Here is a 20,000-nt window from a genome sequence, read left to right on the forward strand (position 1 = left end):
GTGTGCGTGCGTGTGCGTGCGTGTGACGCTCACGAAGCAGTGCGACATTAGGGCTGTGTTTTACAAGGCTTTTTTTTTTTTTTTTTTTGCGTTATCTCCGTTGTCATCGAACACCAGATACACCTGTAACATTTGTTAAAGCCACGGAAGGACCGGGCTGCCCCCCTCTTATGTGCGTCTGCACATGCACGTGTGCGTGCACGGGTCCAATAGATGTCACCCTGGCCTGCGTGTCAGCAGAGATATGCCTCCCATCATCACGTACCATATGCCTGTGAAGAGCAGCCAGGCCAGACAGTGGGATGGGGTCAGCGGGGGGGGACAGGGGGGGGCAGGATCAGGGCAGCAGGAAAGGAGAGGAAGATTGAGAGGAGTGGAGCGTGGTGTCTCGGCGGGGCAGAGAGAGGTGCTGAAAAGGCACAGGGGGGAGCGTCATATGTCTGCCTCTGGCATGTGGAACAAGTCAATAACCGCCCCCAGCCTGGTGCCGGCTGTAGCCGGAGCAGACCAGGGCAATCAGGCGGCGATTTGTCGTTTCCTGTCACCCACCCGTCTTTGTAATCCAGGAAAGGCGAAGAATATATATGCGTTGACTTCGTTATTTAGTGATTGTGATTTTTGTGTGTGTGCGGGTGTGGGTTTGGGTGTATGTGTTTGTTTGACGTGAACGTTGGATACTACTTGTCGTGACCTGAGACAAAACAAGCACAACACAAAAGGTAAACAAGCAGGCGTGAACGTTCCACAGGGGTGAGTGCACTAACTCGGAAGTGCGGTGCGCTCCTTTGCGACCAATAGGACTTCCTGTGGGCTTTCCATTCAGGCCTCCCGCTGCTGTGTTTCTGTTCAGCGCCATTAACCCCCACCATGATAAGCCAACTACTGCTGGGCCAACACTAAAAACCCACTGAGCTAATGCTAGAGGTGCATTTCTTTGGGGGATGTTTGTGTTGTTTTTCGGGGCATTGGGGGGGGGGGGGGGGGGCTAGATGACATTGCGTGTCCCGTTTTGTTTTTGTAAAGTGGAAACAGTGCATTGTTCAAATAGAGTTTAGTTTATATACTATGTGTGTGTGTGTGTGTGTGTGTGTGTGTCTTCAAGCGTGCATGCGTTTGTGTATTTGTTTAAAGGGATTTGCCTCCGTGGACGACCATCCGGATTAAGGTCTTGGCAGCTTCTCCCCCACTAACTTGGTTTCTCCTGTGTATCTGTGGGTAATCTGTCAATGGTGTGACGGTTGGACACACAAAAAAGCTGTGAGAAGAGAGGCTGAAACTGACTATGAAAACAGCTGGACGTGTTAGCCATACAGTGACCTTGGAATGTGTGTCTGCGCAAGGCATTACAGACGCAGCCCTAGGAGACCCATGGCAGACACGTATAGGACAGCTCTGTGCTCATCCTCTCCTTTTCCCTTCCTTCCTTCCTCTTTCTGACCTTCTCTCTGTTCCGTCTCTCTCTCTCTCTCTCTCTCTCTCTCTCTCTCGCTCTCGCTCTCGCTCTCTCTATCTCTATGTGTGTCTTTGTGTCTTGACTGCTGGCTTTTTACATCCCTCAAGAGGTTCATTCTTCCTGTTGCACAAGCCTCAGCTGTCTGCTTCTTCGTTCTTCTTCGTTCCGGTTTCTTGATCCTTTGTTCCAAACCTTTTGTTCTTTGCCCGACACGCGGCCGTCACCTGCATCCGCATTCAAACCATTTTTGGGTTGTTTGGTCAGACACATGCCCAATATGATCCATCAAATGCACTCAGGGATTGTTTCAATCCGTCCCTGGAGCTAAAATGGGGGATTTGAACTGCGTCGTCGCCGTGTGTCCCTCTCAGACGGGGTTTGGCACCGACGGCATTCCTCCCCGTCGGACGAGGTCCTTAGACTCATCGGGCGAGGTCCTCACAGGCCTCCTCCAGAGATGCTCTTGACACCGCCCTCACTCATCCCACCCCTCCCCCCGCCTCTCTCCCTTGGACAAACTTTAATTAACTTGTGTTGTTCTCGTCGGAATCACACAGCTTAACCTCTGACATGCTCTCATACCTGAGTCCCCCCCTTCTCCGGAAAAACAAAAGCTGCGTAAAGACAAGATTAGCCGCGGGGCGTTGTCTCCAGCGCTCCTCTCATTAGATGGGGTGCTTGGTGCTGGTGCCAAGTGGCTGGAATCAAGCACTCGGGTGCTCTCCGTCTGGAGGCCAAGGGCCAGCTGGTAGTCTGGTAGTTGTTAGCGGTGCAGTTCGAGTTGTTGGAGCTCACCTAGTAATGCCACTCACAGTGAACGGACGCAATTATCCCCGACAAATCCCCAGGTTGTTTTTAGTTGTTTGAGTTTTTAGATTGCTTTGGGTGTGTGTGTGTGTGCGAGTGTGTGTGTGTGCGTTTCTGCTGATTTTTGAGCTGACTATTCAAATTCAATGAGCAGAGGGAAAGGAGAGGGTCTGTGTGTGTGTGTGTGTGTGTGTGTGTGTGTGTGTGTGTGTGTGTGTGTGTGTGTGTGTGTGTGTGTGTGTGTGTGTGTGTGTGTGTGTGTGTGTGTGTGTGTGAGACCAGACTGGCTCCACCATGACTGGCTGAAAGAGGTTTGGACACTTGGATAATTACTTGGACCTGACCATACCACCACCCTCCCTCTCCCCCTCCCTCCCTCCCTCCCTCCCTCCCTCCCTCACCACTCCACTGAACCTCCCATCTCCATGTTCCCTCCATCAGCCCCGTACCACAGGAGTGTGGCCGGGGCGGCTGCAGAGAGGCGTCGTAAAGAAGGACAGAAACGTTTCTTTGTGAGTGTGCTGCACGTGTATCCTGAACTATACCTGACCTCACTTAGTATCCACCAAGTTGACCGCAGCCTTACGCCTGTATTCTGTTTGTGCGTGTGTGCATGTGTGTGCGTGTGTGCGTGTGTGTGTGTGTGCGTGCGTGCGTGCGTGCGTGTGTGTGTGTGTATGTGTGTGTGTGTGTGTGTGTGCTTGCAGGCTGATGTGTGTGAGCCCCTGCGTCGAGGAGGGGAAGTGGCTTTATGGTCGGCAGCTTTACAGCTCATACTGACAAGTCGTTTGGCAGCTCTCTCGCTCGCCTTGAAACGCCATCCACAGGATATATCTGCCTGTGTATGCGTGTACGTGTCTGTGTGTCTGCCCGCATGTCTCTCTCTCTCTCTCTCTCTCTCTCTCTCTCTCTCTCTCTCTCTCTCTCTCTCTCTCTCTCTCTCTCTCTCTCTCTCTCTCTCTCTCTCTCTCTCTCTCTCTCTCTCTCTCTCTCTCTCTCTCTCTCTCCCGCCCCGCCCTCTCTCTCTCTCTCTGTCCCTCGCTCCCACTCCCTTTTTTTGTCTTTTAATGTATTTTGGACTGCTGCCCAACGTTTTGGCAGTATTTTACTTTCAAGTACTCTGCATGTCCCATTTCCTATGTGGCCGCTGGTTTCCATGCGAGGCCCTGAACGGTCCATACTCTTAGGTCTGGCTGTGATGAAAGTATTTTTAAGGATTATTCTTATTATTTAATTTGCTTTGAGAAACGGAGGGTGCTTTTTGCTTATGGAAGGCATGTAGCGTTGTCCTCTGTTTGCCCTGACAGACAGCCATTAATGTTATCATATTACGCAGAGACAATAATTGAAATGTATGTATGCCCGTGTAAACCCTATGTATATCTGTGTCTTTATTTATGTGCATATGTAACCACTTTGAGGCGTACACACACACACACACGCACACCCACACACACAAACACACACACTCACACGCACAGATGCACACCACATAGACAAACACATCCATACATGTGTGTATTTGTGTTCACAAGCGTTGACCCCATAAAAAAAAGTCCCAGGCTTTTCCAGCCACTCATAGATAATCCCCACAATTAGCCACAAAGGCTGCAGCAGCACTTTGATCAGCCAGGGCAATGTGGAACTCTTCAAAGATATCCTGCTCCGCGGCTATCTATCCTTCCAGCCGCACTTTAGCAAAACTGATACACAAGGCTTGGCTTCTTTTTAAGAGGGAAGGGTAAATCATGGGAAGGATGTGTGTGTGTGTGTGTGTGTGTGTGTGTGTGTGTGTGTGTGTGTGTGTGTGTGTGTGTGTGTGTGTGTGTGTGTGTGTGTGTGTGCGTGTATGTGTGTGTGCGTGTGTGTGTGTGTGTGTGTGTCTGTGTCTGTGTGTGTGGGTGCGCATGCATGTATGTGTGGATGTGTCTGCGTGTGTATGTGTGCGTGTCTTTGTGTGTGCGTGTGCTTATAGTCAGGATGAAACATGGCCTCTTTTAATGTCTTGCAGTTTTTGGGCTTTGCAATTACGGCGAATTAGGCGGTTTGTTTATGGTTTGTGTTACTGATGAGGCGAACCCTCGGCCACACAGATATTAGGCAGGCAGGAGAGGAGAGGAGAGGACTGAAGATGAAAGAAGAGGGAAGATCCCATGAAGGAGTGCGGCGGCCATTCTCTGAACTTGGAAGTGTTGAGACTGTGAGAGTCTGCCAGGCGAATGAGGCCAGGCGAATGAGGCCAGGCTCCCTATAGGAATCATTCCGATACCAGCACATTAAGTACATGCTTTTGTCAAACAAAGCACACATGCAGCGTGTTTGTGTGAGAGTTATACACATGTATATGGAAGGTAACGGTTTACTCATTCCGGTGTAATTATGCATGTGTGTATAAAAGGAAATACACACATGCATAATTTACACTGGAATGTGAGGATCTGAGGCACGCAGCCCTTACCTCCCACTCACACACAGACACAGACACACACTCACACACACACACACACACACACACACACACACACACACACACTTACAAGTGCAAGATGTTTACGTTGCATGACTAGACCACGGAGCGACGGAGACGCAGAAACAAACAGACACCGTGTGTCAGATCTGGCCGGGACCGTCTGGAATACGATGACTCAGTGTGATGTCAAAGCACTCCTCTCCCCTGCGTCTTCCCATCTTTGTGTCCACCTCTCTACTTTCTCTGCCCTCCTCCTCCTCCTCCGCCAGGGTTTCTCACCCCCCCCCCCACACCCCCTTCCTCTTCCTCCCTTGGCCGTTCACATAACCCTCACGGCTTCTCCCTGAGGGGAGAAGCCGGGTGGCTGGGGAGTCCGAGGGAAACATTATTTAGGAGGGGGCACGATGGCTGGGGCTGGGGTGGGGGCGGTGGTGGTGGTGGTGGTGCTTTGAGGGGGTAAAGATTGCTGCCTGAAATAGCCATGGTAAACACAGGCAAGCCTGGGAAGTTACTCAGCACTGTGCCACTGGGGCTCCACCACCAGCCTCCCCCACCCTGACCCTGTGTGCGGCCCTCTGCTCAGCCCCGCCCCCCTAACCTCCAGAGTCGAGTTTTTGTAGTGGTTGGACTGTGAGGACCCCTCTATGCAAAAAACGGACACTAGTTTTCATATGATATCCATCTGAATGAAGATATCAATCAACTAAATAAAAAGCAGCAAACACTGTGGTGCCGAGTCAAATTCATACTGTAACCCTAATCCTGATGATACTTAGGTTTCAGCCAAGAAGTAATAGAAATAAAGTGCAGAGTTCAATGGCCTGATGTTTATCCAAAAGGCGCTAAGTGGCCATGGTCAAAAGGTTTTACAGTATCATGAATACTTATAGTAAACACAAAATTAGGAAAATGGTGGATTTGGATTGGAGTGGAGTGTATTTGTAGCTGCCTAGTTGTGAGATGGAATAACATGTCATCTTTGTGAAGTGTCGATCTGAATCCTGTACCCAAGTAATAATCCCAGCTTTGGTTGCTTGCTTCTCATCAAAAGGCCTGCTACTATCCTTTTTCAAATATATTTCAAAATTCACATCATCATGTCTTGTTAGTTTCTCCTGCCAGCATTTTGATAATCATTATCTCAATATGTTGACTAATATGCAAAAGTAACAGAAAAGTCTGACCCCCCCCCCACACAAACACACACACACACGCACACACACACACACACACACACACACACACACACACACACACACACACACACACACATACACACACACACACACACACACACACACACACACACACACACACACACACACACACACACACACACACACATATGCACACACTTACACTACTCACACACACACACACACATACACACACATACACACTAACACACACACACACTTATTCACACACACACACACACACATACACACCAACACACACACACACACACACACACACACACACACACACACACACACACTTATTCACACACACACACACACACACACACACACACACACACACACACACACACACACACACACACACACACGTATACACAGGTGATGTCTCATGGTTACTCACTCGGCACACATCTGAGCAGTGATTGGTCGTGCCACAGATGGTGCTGTTGGTTGGATTCTGGGGTCTGCTGGACAGAACAGAAGAGAGGGTGAGAAAAAGAGAGAGAGAGAGTCCCACAGCCCTGGGAAAAGACAGATAAAGAAGCCAGTGGCCCGAACTCTGGGTCATTTGTCAAGAAAGGAAATGGAGAAAGAGTGAGAGACAGAGAACTGGGCACAGCCCTGAGAAAAAAGAAAACACTAGAAATCCCCCTTAGGAAGGCCAGCAGCGAGACCAGCGGGAAGAGTTTATGATGGAGGGAGAAGAGGAGAGAGCGCCTCAGGGCTTGGGAAAACGGACTCCCTGATGTCCTGCCAGGGTGCTGCCCTCTCCCTCGACCTCCCATCGTCCCTATCGCACCACCCCTCCGGACAGACTGGCTGTCCACACTGTCTCCGCTCTGCGAATTTCCCACTCGGCAGAGCAGTCCGCTCCCATCCACAAAGTCGTGCTTCCATACCCTGGCGCTGTCGCTCAGCCCGGTTTTCCCTTCGATCCTGTCCAACCATCTGCTAATAAAAGGTTGTAGGTGCTGCCGCTGTGGGAAATGTGATTTTGTTTAGTGTCTTTAGGGAATAGGCTTTTTGGTTCAGCCTTCCTACCTGTCCACCTATAAAGCGAACTAACTAATGGCACCGTGTTTTTATTTGTCTGCCCCATGGTGGTTGTGTTTGGTTCAAACCGACCTCCAGTTGAACTTGAATCCTGTCTCCTTTTATGAGACGGCGGCCCCCTCTTTCATTAATACTGCTCTCTGAGTCATGAGCCCCCATCTTACTTCTCATTTCCAATAAACAATTAGGCGGCTGTGGGAGACGACCACGGCTATCACCACTTTTTCCAGCCCAGTCCAGAGAAGTACCTTTATTTGTTGGGGGAGGTTTTGGGATGTGGGGGCACTAGTAGGGGTAACAACAATGTTTACACAACCACACACCAGTTGACTCATAGATGTGCATGTACTTAGAAAGTACCTGCCCACCACAGATGCAATCGCTGAAGCTGAACTTTCACAAGTGCTGTTTTTCCATAATATGGTCATCTGATGCGTCACGATTCCACTGCTAAACACTTGGTAGTACCCTTACCACTGGTGAAACACCGAGATTTGACTCTAATAGACTCCTGATATTGTTGCAGCCCAGACTTCCGATTTGCGCAGGACACATCTGTATCTATGTAGCTTTTTAACATCCCAATAGTTTCTCTTACCAATGTCTTTTTAATTTAATTTGAATTTGCTAACCAATGCAATATAAATATTATAGAAATTTCGAAAGGAAGAGAAATTGTGAGCAGAAGAGTATCTATTTGAATCTTTTTATTTGGGTTTAAAATAAAAAGAACAAAGATGTAGATCTTTGTATGTGACGCTTTCGTCAAAATGAGTTGAATATACACAAAACAAATAGCAATGTGGCCTCTAGCAAAGGGGCAGAAGAATGAGAATCAACCCGTGGTGATTCTCATTCTCTACAGCATTGTTTTCGTCATTTTCTATGCTATATGCTAGGTTTTAGATTTTGTGAGCCAATGTACCATACCATGTTGCAGTGGTAAAGTCTGAACGACAGTGATGGACCAATCAAAGGTCTGCATTATCGATAGCTCCAGATTAGTACATAGTAAACCCATAGCAAAAATAACTTGAACCGGTCCACTATTGTATGGATCGACAGAACCAATATTGTTAGCCATCTGATCTTATTCACAAAGCACACGTCTCATACAAGACCATCTCAGGGCTCTTTTACTGTTGAATGGTGTTTTTTCCAAAGTTTGATTGGGCTCTGAGTGGTTGTATTGCTCACCACAGTCAACCAGCTGTCCCAGGTGAAGCTTGACCCATCACGCACCAAGGCCTGCGTTTTGGCTCAAGGGTCACCTCATGAGTAAAAGTATGTGGGCGAAGGGGAATGCCTGGAAGATATTTCTAAGTGAACTTTTATATCACTGCCCAGCCGGAAGTTAATGCAGATCAGACAGAAAACACTCAGAACACAAGGTTTACGTGACTGGTGTTTGATTACATCCTGAACCCCCGACCACCTACCGTTCCCTTCACACCTCCCTCCACCGGACAAAAAATGAAATCCTCGCAGCAAGCAGTTTTCTGATGCCGTGTTTGTGTGTGTGTGGCCTGTGTGTATGTAGCTATAAACATGCAAGCACAACTTCGTTTAGGCAGACCCAAGTAGATAATGGACTTGGATGGCTGAGGCCAGTAGTGTAATGGAGACAGATAACTGAGCTTCACTGTAAACACCTGTCCATAGACTGTGATTCATAACACACACACACACACACACACACACACACACACACACACACACACACACACATAAAGAGGGGGCAGACGAACATGCTTCAGGGCTCTACTTCACTGCCCTAACCCATGCAAGTCCATGTTTTGTATTTTTTCTAATGGTGTTCCTGCATTTCATATATGTATATTTATAAATATATACATATATATATATATATATATATATATATATATATAGCTATCCTGTGGGTATGGTATAACCTTTGGGCCTGTAATGATGGCTCCAAAGTCTGGTCAAGGGGAGGATTTTAGAGGTTTAGCAAGTTAGCTACGGTGTTAATACTACATGTGTGACTTACACTTAACTTTACGTTTGGCCAACAAAGTGATAGGTATCCAGAAGTCTACCCTTTGAACAACACTGAGTCCGTGCTGCAGCTGCTGTGCCAAGCCTATAAACTCATGAAAACCACAGCTATAGCTTTATTCCCCAACCTCAAATTTAGCTGGGTTCAAAATGTCAGGGTGCATTTTCCCCCATCCCAGAGACTCTTCCATAGCCCCAATTGGAGGTTTTACGACCAAGTCCTTCTACAGTAGCTTACAGAACACAGTACAAGCAATTTGCTTTTTCACGGCTATACTTTGTCCCTGTATGGTCACTTTTCTTTGTAGAAAAAGTTGTGGTCACTTTTTTTTTGCATTTTGAAATCAAAGCCTAGCACAAGGCTTTTGATACTGGGTTTGACTTTAAATGTGTTCATTCTTCATCTCTGACACAGAGAGTGATTATTTGTTATGCTTTCAATAGCCCTATCGTTGGACAGCATGGGTCACCCCTCCACATAATTTCCCTCCAAACCCTTCCAACGTAAAATAACGGTTTTCATGTTTTTCTTTCCTATTTTTGGGCAAGGATAACCGGCGCAATTATGTTATGGCCGTCCAGCTTTCCCTCTCTCTGTTCTCTGCTACCATAGCATGGGATTTAATTGTGTTTTGACAACTCTTTTCCACTGCCGGCCCAATTACAGCCTCTCGTTGGGTCGGTAATGATAGTTGTTAATGGGGTGAAAAATGGCTGTGCATCTGTGACAGAAACCATAAGCAGAACCTTTGAAAGGGGAGGTGGGGAGCCAACAAAAGCACAAGAGCTGCAATGACTTTTCTTTGTTCGGCCTGCTCTGAAGACCTTTTTGAAGCATGTGTGGCTCAGGGCTCCTCTGTGAGTGTGCGCTGCTCAGCCATCTTGTGTCAGTGTTAGAATAGCGGGGCAGTTGGTAGCAGTGCCGGGGCCACAGTGCACCAGGGGCCATGGGAAACACACAGAGGGACCCGTCACATACTGTCGTCAAAATTCTCACGCTTTTTTCTCTCCATTTTTTTTTCTTCTTTCTCTCCCATGCGCTCTCTTCACCTTCCTGCTGTGAATGATTCCTTCTTTCTTACGCTTCCCACTCCCAACCAGTCACTCTTTCAGGGGAACATATTGATCGCTCGCTTCCCAAAGATATTTTTATCAAAATGTAAACACTGAATGCGCTGTGGTTGGCTACAAGTGTTGTGGCCGTCATTTGTCATGTTTTCATTTCTTTTTTGGTTTCCTTTTAGATCCACTTACAGTTCTCGCATGCACTCGAGGGAGGCGCCGCAGTGAGAAACAAACGGCTGAATATGGGGCCATAGGGTTGAGCTAGAGGGGACAGGGGCGGGGGGGAGAGGGTCAGAAATGACACGAGTGGAAGTGGTGAGTGGAAGACATGGGAAGTCCAGCTTTAGACCAACTACATCCTATTATTATTCCTCCCGTCCGGACTGTGCGACAATGCTGACCAGAAAGGCCCCTAAACACACATATACACACACATAGACACACACGCACACACACACACACACACACACACGCATGCAGCACCCCCACTCTCTCACAGAAACACACACACACACACACACACACACACACACACACACACACACACACACACATAAATGCATACAGCTCCCCCACTCTCTCTCACACACACACACACACACACACACAAACACACACACAGACACACACAAACACACAAGCCAAGCCATTCCCAAGTCTTATTTCTTCTGGATTTTATGGGAACACTTAAATTTAGCCCTGGCAGTGAGTGCAGGCATAATAATCAAAAGCGCTTGTCACTGTTGCTCCCAGTGCTAGGTGGTCTGGCTGATCTTGAGGGAAACTGTCACCGGGTGATATCAAAAATGGATCTCATCCTGTGAGGGACGTGATATCCACATGATTACATGTGGATATCACCATTCAGTCATATCCTTTAAGAAGTGGGACAAGTCACGTTGAGTGTATGTGTATAGCGCTTTATCACAGTTCAGAGTTGATGTTTGAAAAAGGCCCACAATTAAATTTGGCCACACAACCGACTTGGCGTTTAAGGTTAGGGTCCCCAGGAGCATGTTGGGGGCCTCTATGCTACATGTGGTCTCAGACTCATAAAAATTGAGCCGTGATACTCTTGTAAGCCAAGTCTAGATCATTGTTTTCCACACAGTATGTGTGTGTGTGTGTGTGTGTGTGTGTGTGTGTGTGTGTGTGTGTGTGTGTGTGTGTGTGTGTGTGTGTGTGTGTGTGTGTGTGTGTGTGTGTGTGTGTGTGTGTGTGTGTGCATGTACGAGGAAAAAAAAGGCAGGCCATAGCGTCAGACGTTTTGTTAATGGCGCTCATTCACAGCGTGAAAGCCCCTACGAGGTCAAAGGTGACGAGGTGCTAAAGAGGACTTTGACACACGAGACACCCACACACACTCAACGGTCTTGTCACCTGCTGGGCCCCGATGGCCCACTGGCCCAGCCCTGACTTCATTGAGTGAAAGTGTCACTGTGCGGCGTGTCTGACTAATTACAGAGTGATTTGTGTGAGGAACAACCAGGGTGGCCCTAACCACCCCACATGTCAGTGTCATTAAAGTGTACTTGCCAGCACCGTTTATACCTCACTAATGTTTTCTAATTCTGCCCTTCTTGTGAAAATATATCAACCATTTCCCTTTTCTCTTCTTTTCCATGCTGGTCCCGTTGGTCTTCCTTGTGCGTGGCGATAACAGGTGAGTGTTTTTGGTTTTTAGATATGCATCCAAAGAGCAGACAGACGGCAGGACATACAGGGTTAAGGTTATTTTTCCTTTCATTTAAAATTATTTTTCATTTGATACTTCTTTCATTTTGAACTGTGCCTATTTTGTATTACTCACGAACACAAAAGGATGATAACATTCATATTTTGCGCACATTGAACTGGTACAGCTGTGTGTACTATGAGTTCAAAAGTTCCACAACAGCGTTGTGTATCTCTGTGTGTAGTTTTGGTTTTAAGAAGTGTGTGGTGTGTGTTTGTGCATTAGTATTTTGCGTCGTATGTTTACCTCAGAGCAAATGTGGGTGTAGGGGTCTGTAATAAGTGTGTGTGTGTCTGCGTTTTTGCGTGTGTGTGTGTGTGTGTGTTGACTCGGGGCGGACCAAGTCGTCTTCCTCCAGACAGTCACACACTTGACGAAGCGCTCAGGAAGCCCCAGTGTCTGAGCCACTGATCTCTCTCTCTCTCTCTCTCTCTCTCTCTCTCTCTCTCTCTCTCTCTCTCTCTCTCTCTCTCTCTCTCGCTCTCTCTCTCTCTCTCTCTCTCTCTCGCTCTCTCTCTCTCCCCCTCTCTCTTTCCCTTAAATCAAATAAAAACAATTCAATCCAATGCACTCTGCCAGCCTCTGCAGATCAAAGAAAAAATACCAATGTGGACTTAAATATAAGATTCAATATATAAAATAAATACCAGATCTAAAGTATAAAAATGTGAAATAAAAGGACAGGATGAAGGAATTAGTGCTGTGAAGAAACATGAGAGATAATTGATACTGTGCATGTGGAGCTGTTCCATCTCTCTCTGCACTTCGTAACGCGCTGACTTTGTCAGTCAGTGGCATGAAGACACCTACACTACCATCCCAATGCTACATGGATTGACCCTCACTGGAGAATGTGTTTTCCGATGTGTGTGTGTGTTCGCGGAGGGTGTGAGTGTGTCTGTGTGTGTGTGTGTGTGTGTGTGTGTGTGTGTGTGTTTGCGTGTGTGTGTGTGGGAGCTGGCGTACCCTCTCCTCCTGTAGGATGAAGTGTTCAACCCGGGCTGCTTGTTGTGTCTGTTCTTGAGGACCGACGTGTTGCCCGGGGGAGGCCTTCCTCTGGTCGCACCTGGCTTTACAAGGACTGGACCATTCAGAACCCATTTCTTAGACGTTGGTTCCTGTGGTCCCGGTGTTCTGAAGCAGTGCTTGCTGGGAGTATATTTAATTTGCAGTTGGGTCCTCGGGTCCTCGGCAGTGTGCGCAAGTTGTCGTTCTGCTGCTGCTGCTGCCGTCGTTTGATCTTCCCCATTGAAATATGGGGTCTCCGGGACGGTGTTTCATATAACCCTGTACTTCTTCAAACCAGGGCTATAAATTACAAAATGGCGACCTCAGCTAAGAAGAGGATAGCTGTGGGGATAGGAGGGGGGGGGGGGGCTGATCTCTCTCTCTCTCTCTCTCTCTCTCTCTCTCTCTCTCTCTCTCTCTCTCTCTCTCTCTCTCTCTCTCTCTCTCTCTCTCTGCTTTTTTTCTCCTCACCCCGTCCTTGTGGGATCAAACGAGTGGGAGGATCTGGACTAATAAATCAGATGGTACAAGTGGTTAGGAGTTTTTTTTTTAACTTTCCTTTTCCGTGAGAAGAGGTGCGTCTGCGAGTGGGTTGGAGGAGGGGTCTCGTTGTGTCTTGATCCGTGGTCACTGTGGTCAAATTAGGAAGGTCAACAGAAAAACAGGAGAATGTCCACCTTTAAAGTGCTGATAAGCCCCAGCTCCCCGCCACCCCCGCCTCTGTACCCATTACTTCAATCAATGATATACTCAACAAGTAATATTTAGTGGCTAACAGGTCCACACACACACAAATGTTCTATTTTAAGGGAGAATGGAATCTTGAGGGCTTTTGTCCTGCTGATATTTTGATTATATAATTTTTCTCGTGTGGTCAGACCAGCACATTTTTTTAATATATTTTTTAATATAATATATATTTAATATAATTACGGATTTGGCTAACACCCCTTCTGATCTTGGAACATGTTTCACTGTGTGTGTGTGTGTGTGTGTGTGTGTGTGTGTGTGTGTGTGTGTGTGTGTGTGTGTGTGTGTGTGTGTGTGTGTGTGTGTGTGTGTGTGTGTGCGTGCGTGCGTGTTTGGTGTGAGTGCATGCGTGCTTGCACATGCGCCTGTGTGTTTGGACGTTTAAGTATTGATCATTAATGTATGCTGGGTTACCCTTGTTTTACTTTAAGTGGTATTACATTGAGGCTACAGCAAAGCCCTATGGTTTAAGTTAGTGAAATGCAAGTTTGGTTAAAGAGCTGACAAAGACCTAAAGAAGACGAAGGTACATGTGTTTCTATTGAGGATGTCAACGTGTGGTTCTCCTTGTGTCTTTTGTATTTTGTGTGTTAGTTGTTTTATGTGCGTCTCTTTTCTAAACCCTCTCTTTTTCTTCACACAAATAAGTACGTGTGTGTGTGTGTGTGTGTGTGTGTGTGTGTGTGTGTGTGTGTGTGTGTGTGTGTGTGTGTGTGTGTGTGTGTGTGTGTGTGTGTGTGTGTGTGTGTGTGTGTGTGTGTGTTTGGTTTTGGGGATGTTTTGAGTGTGAGGTGAGAAGAAGCAGAGCCCAGGTCTGCTTTCTATCGTAGTGAGTTGCCTTGGACCATAACACACTGTATTACACCCACCTATAGACGTGCGAGCATGCGCACACACACACACACACACACACACACACACACACACACACACACACACACACACATCGGTAATCGACTAGTTAAGGCACAACAGAGCCAAACAGCCCTGAGACCAGGAATCACTATAGCTCACTGCACAAACAGTGCAGAAATATGTATGTATGTAATATGTATGTATGTTTTACATGCATACACGTACTATATGTGTTTGTGCGTGCGTGTGCATGCGTGTGTTTACATGCATGTGCATTCAGGTGTGTGTGTGTGTGTGTGTATGCAAGCGTATGTGTGTGTGTTTGTGTTTTTGTGTGTGATTCCATTGGTGTGTGTGTGTGTGCGTGTGTGTGTGTGTGTGTGTGTGTGTGTGTGTGTGTGTGTGTGTGTCTGTGTGTGTGTGTGTGTGTGTGTGTGTGTGTGTGTCTGTGTGTGTGTGTGTGTGGTACATCAAGGTACATGTCCACATCTGTTCAGAGCATAATAATGACCCGCCTACCCCCTGCCCCTGCTCACAGCTGATTGGCTCAGAGGGCCGCCGGTAGCCCTGTGGCAGTTAAGAGGGACATGGTCCCGGGAGGAAGGGGGGGCTCATCCCGACCGGGCTTAGGAGGGCAGGGAGCGGCAGGGATTGGGTTTAGGCGACAGGTGCCAGAGGGACGGGCCAGTCCCATCGCAACACACATACATACACGTACTCACACAAACATAAACAAGCGCGCATACACACACACACACACAAATACATACACACACAGAATCTGGTCATGCATAATCCCCAGCCAGCTGTTGCAGTTGGTTGCCCAATCAGTCTAAAGTGTCGAGCGCTGGGGAGGGTTATGTTTTAAAAAGTGTGTGATTTAGTGCGTATGTCCGTGTGTGTGTGTGTGTGTGTGTGTGTGTGTGTGTGTGTGTGTGTGTGTGTGTGTGTGTGTGTGTGTGAGAGAAAGAATGTTTGCATGCCCAATAGGTTGAGGGGCTTAGAAGCCACCGGTTCAGGTAGCGGCAGCGCGTGACATCAGCCATGACTGTCCCCCCCCCCCCAGCCCATCCATCCCCCTCCCTGGACCACATGCAACCAGACCCTCTGCATCCGATGACGGCTGGGGCGCCTGCCCTGATAGATTCCCGACACATGTTACCCCTGGCACTGTCAGCACGCACTCACACACTCACGCAGGCACCCCCTCCATCATTATCTTACCACTGGCCCGGCCTTATCGCAGACACCCCCCCCCCCCCCCCCTCCCAAAGGCTGTCAGACAGAGGTGAGACAGAGGCAAACCCCCCCCGTTCTCCATCTCCATACCGATCCTCAACTCTGACCCATATCCAGCCCTGATCCTCCTCTCCCTTTGGAGCATGGCCATCCCTGAGGTCACCCCACAGACAGGGGGCATCCGTCAGGTCAGGGTGGGGCTACTGTGGGAACAGTTGTGGCCGACCGAGAGTGGAGGTTGTTGTGTCTGCACTCACAACATGAATCCCCCCCCGTTGGCGTCTCTGCTGACGTGTGTTCACTGCTGGACAGAGTGGGCCGTTTTCCTCTCTAGAAAACCTCCAGGCCTCTCAGCCGACCATGCTTATGACCAGTGGGAGGCTGTGTGCAGGCCAATCGGTTGGGATGGAGCAGTGTGTGTAGACACTGATATCTGCCAGAGCTCATGGACATTAGGGTCACAGATCCCAGCACTGCGCAGGAATTCCCATCTGTTATTATTGGTGAACTGCTGAGCGTTATAGACTGGAGCTACACCATGGTGGATGGCACAGGAAGGGTTAACCATGCTTGGATGTAGGGTCGTTGTTCAATCTTGGGATTCTTTCAAATAGATTATAACAATTCTAATAGAATTCTTTCTTTTCTCAACACTGCAACATTTGTTTGACTTTCTTGGTTGCCTTTATCCAAAATAGTCCAACATGACACATTGACTATTTCCATGTCAAATAAATGTTTTTGATAGAACTAGTGTTCATTAAAAGAAATAGTGGACCACAAGTCCTTTCCTATTGAAGTATGGCACAAGTTAAGGTTTCAAAAATGCGGTGGTGTGGCTACATTTGGTCGTGTAAATGTAGTTGGCTACCATATCTAATGGAATTATATGTAATGAAATTGAGTAAGATGTAATAACAAATTCTGACCTTCAGTCAGTGTGCATTGTATTGCTTGGGTGTCATTTGACCAAATTCAAGTCTTATGATGAGTCATATAATATGATAATGGTGTCATGTGGTAACAAGATGGGAAACAGGGACAGACTGCTTATAAAATATGACGCCTGTACCCCATAGCTTCATATTTGTCTAAGTCTAGCACACAACCTCTAGTCAGAAGCGACTAACGGACAGGAAATGAGACCTCTTGGCTCGCCCTCGCTTCCTTTGCGTGGGCAAGGTGTGGCTAATTGGATGATGACTTTTGATTGGTGTCAGCAAAAAAACCTGCAAATGAGAGTCCTATGAGTGGGATTCACATAATATGATGATTTCATAATCTCATTAGTCCATTACGCCGATCACAAGACGTTGCAGGGGCCATCCCGCCGGCTCATATGGAGCCGTCTCCACGCGTAAGTATGAATATGATATCTCTTAAAAGCCACATCAATAAAATGTGTTAATATGATCTGGTCAGCAGTCACAGTGCATGCATTATATAGAGTGACCCCCCCCCCCCCCCCCACACACACACACACACACACACACACATAAAGACATATGCACACCAAGCTTTAATTCCATTCTGTGTTGATACTTCTGCAAGAGATGCTCCCCTGATAGTGTTTGCTCCATATAAGCATAGGCCTTGTACATCAATATTTGCGGGGGGAAATAAGCAGAAGTTACATGAAAGCGAGTTGTTCATATTTCACATTGACTTTTTCTGTTTCTTGGGTGGAGCCAGGGGAGCCATAGTGGCTAACTAACCCCCCCAGTAACCGGCCACTCTGCTCAGTCTGAAGTAGATCCAATGTCAGTGCTTTTTCTTATGCCATATGACCCCGTTTCTACATAATCAATGTGGGGTGATGTTAACAAAATGATCAGTGCGGATATTAAGGATCAATTGGATTCGCAGGCCCATCAGTTGGGCTTTTTCCCGGAGACAGTAATCGTATTTATTCATTGAATCAAGCGAAACAAGACTAAAACTGGCGAAGCACCATGCGGTCTGATCCGGTTTGTAACTCATCCAGCACTGCAGGGTGTGTATCACACTTCTACTGGCCCAGGTCGGACAGCAACTGCTATTATACAGTTTACCTTAGACTGCAGCTCATTGAACTGCGCTGCTGTATGCTGGACAACCTGTAACAGAAACTCAGTTATTGTTTCGCCAAGTCTTTGTCCAGTTAAATTTCCTTTATTTGTTTTTTTATTGCAGCAGGGTGGTTGATGCAAGCATGAAAGAACTTCCCAGTGGCCCGAAGCAAACAACCTGTGTTCCAAAATACAACCTGCATCTGTCCAATGCTCAACCAGATAGTCGAAGACAGCACTGTTTTCTGAACAGTGTATTAAGTATTCCTGAAAGAATCATTCCCCAGCACGCGGTTGCATTTCTGAAAACCGATGTTAACATCCAAATAGGATGCTGTGGGGGTTTGTGGAATCACAATTGGTCAAATTGATAGGAGGGAGGCGCCCCTGTCAGTGCTTGATGCACCTGTCAGAACCTCGCTGTCTTATACACACAAACATACACATGCACACACAAACAGACACACTTATGTTCACACACACACACACACACACACACACACACATACACACAGGCGTGCACACACCGACGACAACAAATTGGAAGTGTATCACTTTGCTCGTAGAGAACGGAGATGTGGTTATTGGACTTTACAGACAAGTGTGTGCGTATGTGTGTAACAAGCATAGTGAGGGTCCGGTTGGCGTGAACCAGAGACCCCCCGAGTGCTCTTTGTGCTAATAAAACACCGGCTTCATGGGACACTTGACACCCCCGATCAAACTCCATTACATTACTGAAATATTACACCACCAAAGCTAGGGCCTGGTACCCAACTGATGCATTTACATGTTCTGTTTTGTGTGTGTTTGTGTGTGTGTGTCTGCAATCTTTGGTGTGTGTGTGTATGTGTATGTGTGTGTGTGTGTGCGCGCTGACACATGTGTACCACTGTGAAATAGTCCTATATGTGTTTACCCCCCATTGCTGTCAGCTACTTGACAGACCCTTCACAATACACTGTCTCTGTCTGGTCTCTAAGTGCCAGCGGACTTATCGATCGCGTTCATCCGACACCCCATGGGGAGGACATCTTGATACGTTAGGGTTCTGTATGTTGAACTCTACCCCTCTTTGGCCATCACAAGAACAGGATGCTCCAGGGCAGGCAACACATAGCCACCGTAGCGTGGAATCAGAACATTATAAGTTTTAGCCCTATAGCGGGCAGCATACGTTTCGTGGAAAATACGTTTTGTGAGGACTTGAGAATAGAACGACTTGATGGTGTAGAAAACTAACAAAAGCATACCTTGCTAAACCTATTTTTCTGAACTTTCTCAGATTTTGACGATTTTGACGGCAATTTATTTCCACCGCCTTCTGATTTCCTGTTTCCATGCAAAACCAACTGGTCTTAACTGTGGATGTTCAGTGACGAAACTTTAATTTAAAATTAAACAAGTTTGTCTGCGAATGAACTTCTTCTCGGCGAGCCAAAACGACGTATACCGTATTTTCCGGACTATACGTCGCTCCCGAGTATTAGTCGCATCAGTCAAAAAATGCTCCATGACGAGGAAAAAAACATATATACGTCGCATCGGTGTATAAGTCGCATTTATTTGTAAACATTTAAACAAGAACGTTTAGTCTGGAGAGACTGAATGAAATTGCATTAGCAATATAGGCTATATCTAAACATAACAAGCCAAAAAGTTCCTGACTTCAGTCTGCATCACCAAATCCATCTAAATCTTCGTTCTCGGTGTCGCTTCTGAACAATTCCGCCATCTCCGGAGGAAGATGAAGCGCCGTCTCCTCCTCTGCTGGGTAAACACATCTCCTCTTCCGATGGCCGTTTTCGGCTGCATACTTTATAATCTGCAGTTTAAATTGTGCAGTATAGCTTTTTCTTTTTGGCGGCATTTTATTTTGTGTTCTCTTTTGTTTTGTCTACGGTCTAGTTTATTTATAATTTATTCGGTGGTGCAGTAGGCTTGCAGCGTTCAGTTGTAGGCCGAATTAATGACGGTGCCATCTTGCGGCCGAAGATTATGTACACACAATTTTGGCATATAAGTCGCTTCGAAATATAAGTCGCAGGGCAAGCCAAACTACAAGAAAACCGCGACTTATAGTCCAGAAAATACGGTATATAACCACTGCTGCCCGCTTAAGGCTGTTGAAAGGTTGTGATTAACCAGGAGGGCCAACCTGCAGGTTGCCCATTTAGGGTTAAAGCTTCTGTCAAAAAACTGTATCCTGGGTCATGCAGTGGAGTGTGAAATCTCCTGCATTGCTGTCGCTGTACTATGTACTATGTGTGCATGTGCAACATCAGTGTATGGGTTA

At 47.1% G+C, this 20,000-nt stretch overlaps 1 protein-coding gene across 4 annotated transcripts in view; it reads left to right on the forward strand.

Annotated features, from left to right (window-relative positions):
• bcas3 (BCAS3 microtubule associated cell migration factor) overlaps nt 1–20,000 on the forward strand; it is a 210,352-nt gene that overhangs the window by 150,366 nt on the left and 39,986 nt on the right. Inside the window, exon 24 of one of the 4 annotated variants that reach the window (XM_060074793.1) lies at nt 11,733–12,277. The exons of the other annotated variants lie outside the window; for them this stretch is intronic. Coding sequence (XP_059930776.1) covers nt 11,733–11,854 — 122 coding nt within the window. The 3' untranslated portion in view covers nt 11,855–12,277. Of the gene's footprint in view, nt 1–11,732; nt 12,278–20,000 lie in introns of those variants that run through there. 4 annotated transcript variants of the gene reach the window in all.

The sequence above is a fragment of the Gadus macrocephalus genome, chromosome 16 (genome assembly GCF_031168955.1).
Source record: "Gadus macrocephalus chromosome 16, ASM3116895v1".
Classification (NCBI taxonomy): Eukaryota; Metazoa; Chordata; class Actinopteri; order Gadiformes; family Gadidae; genus Gadus; species Gadus macrocephalus.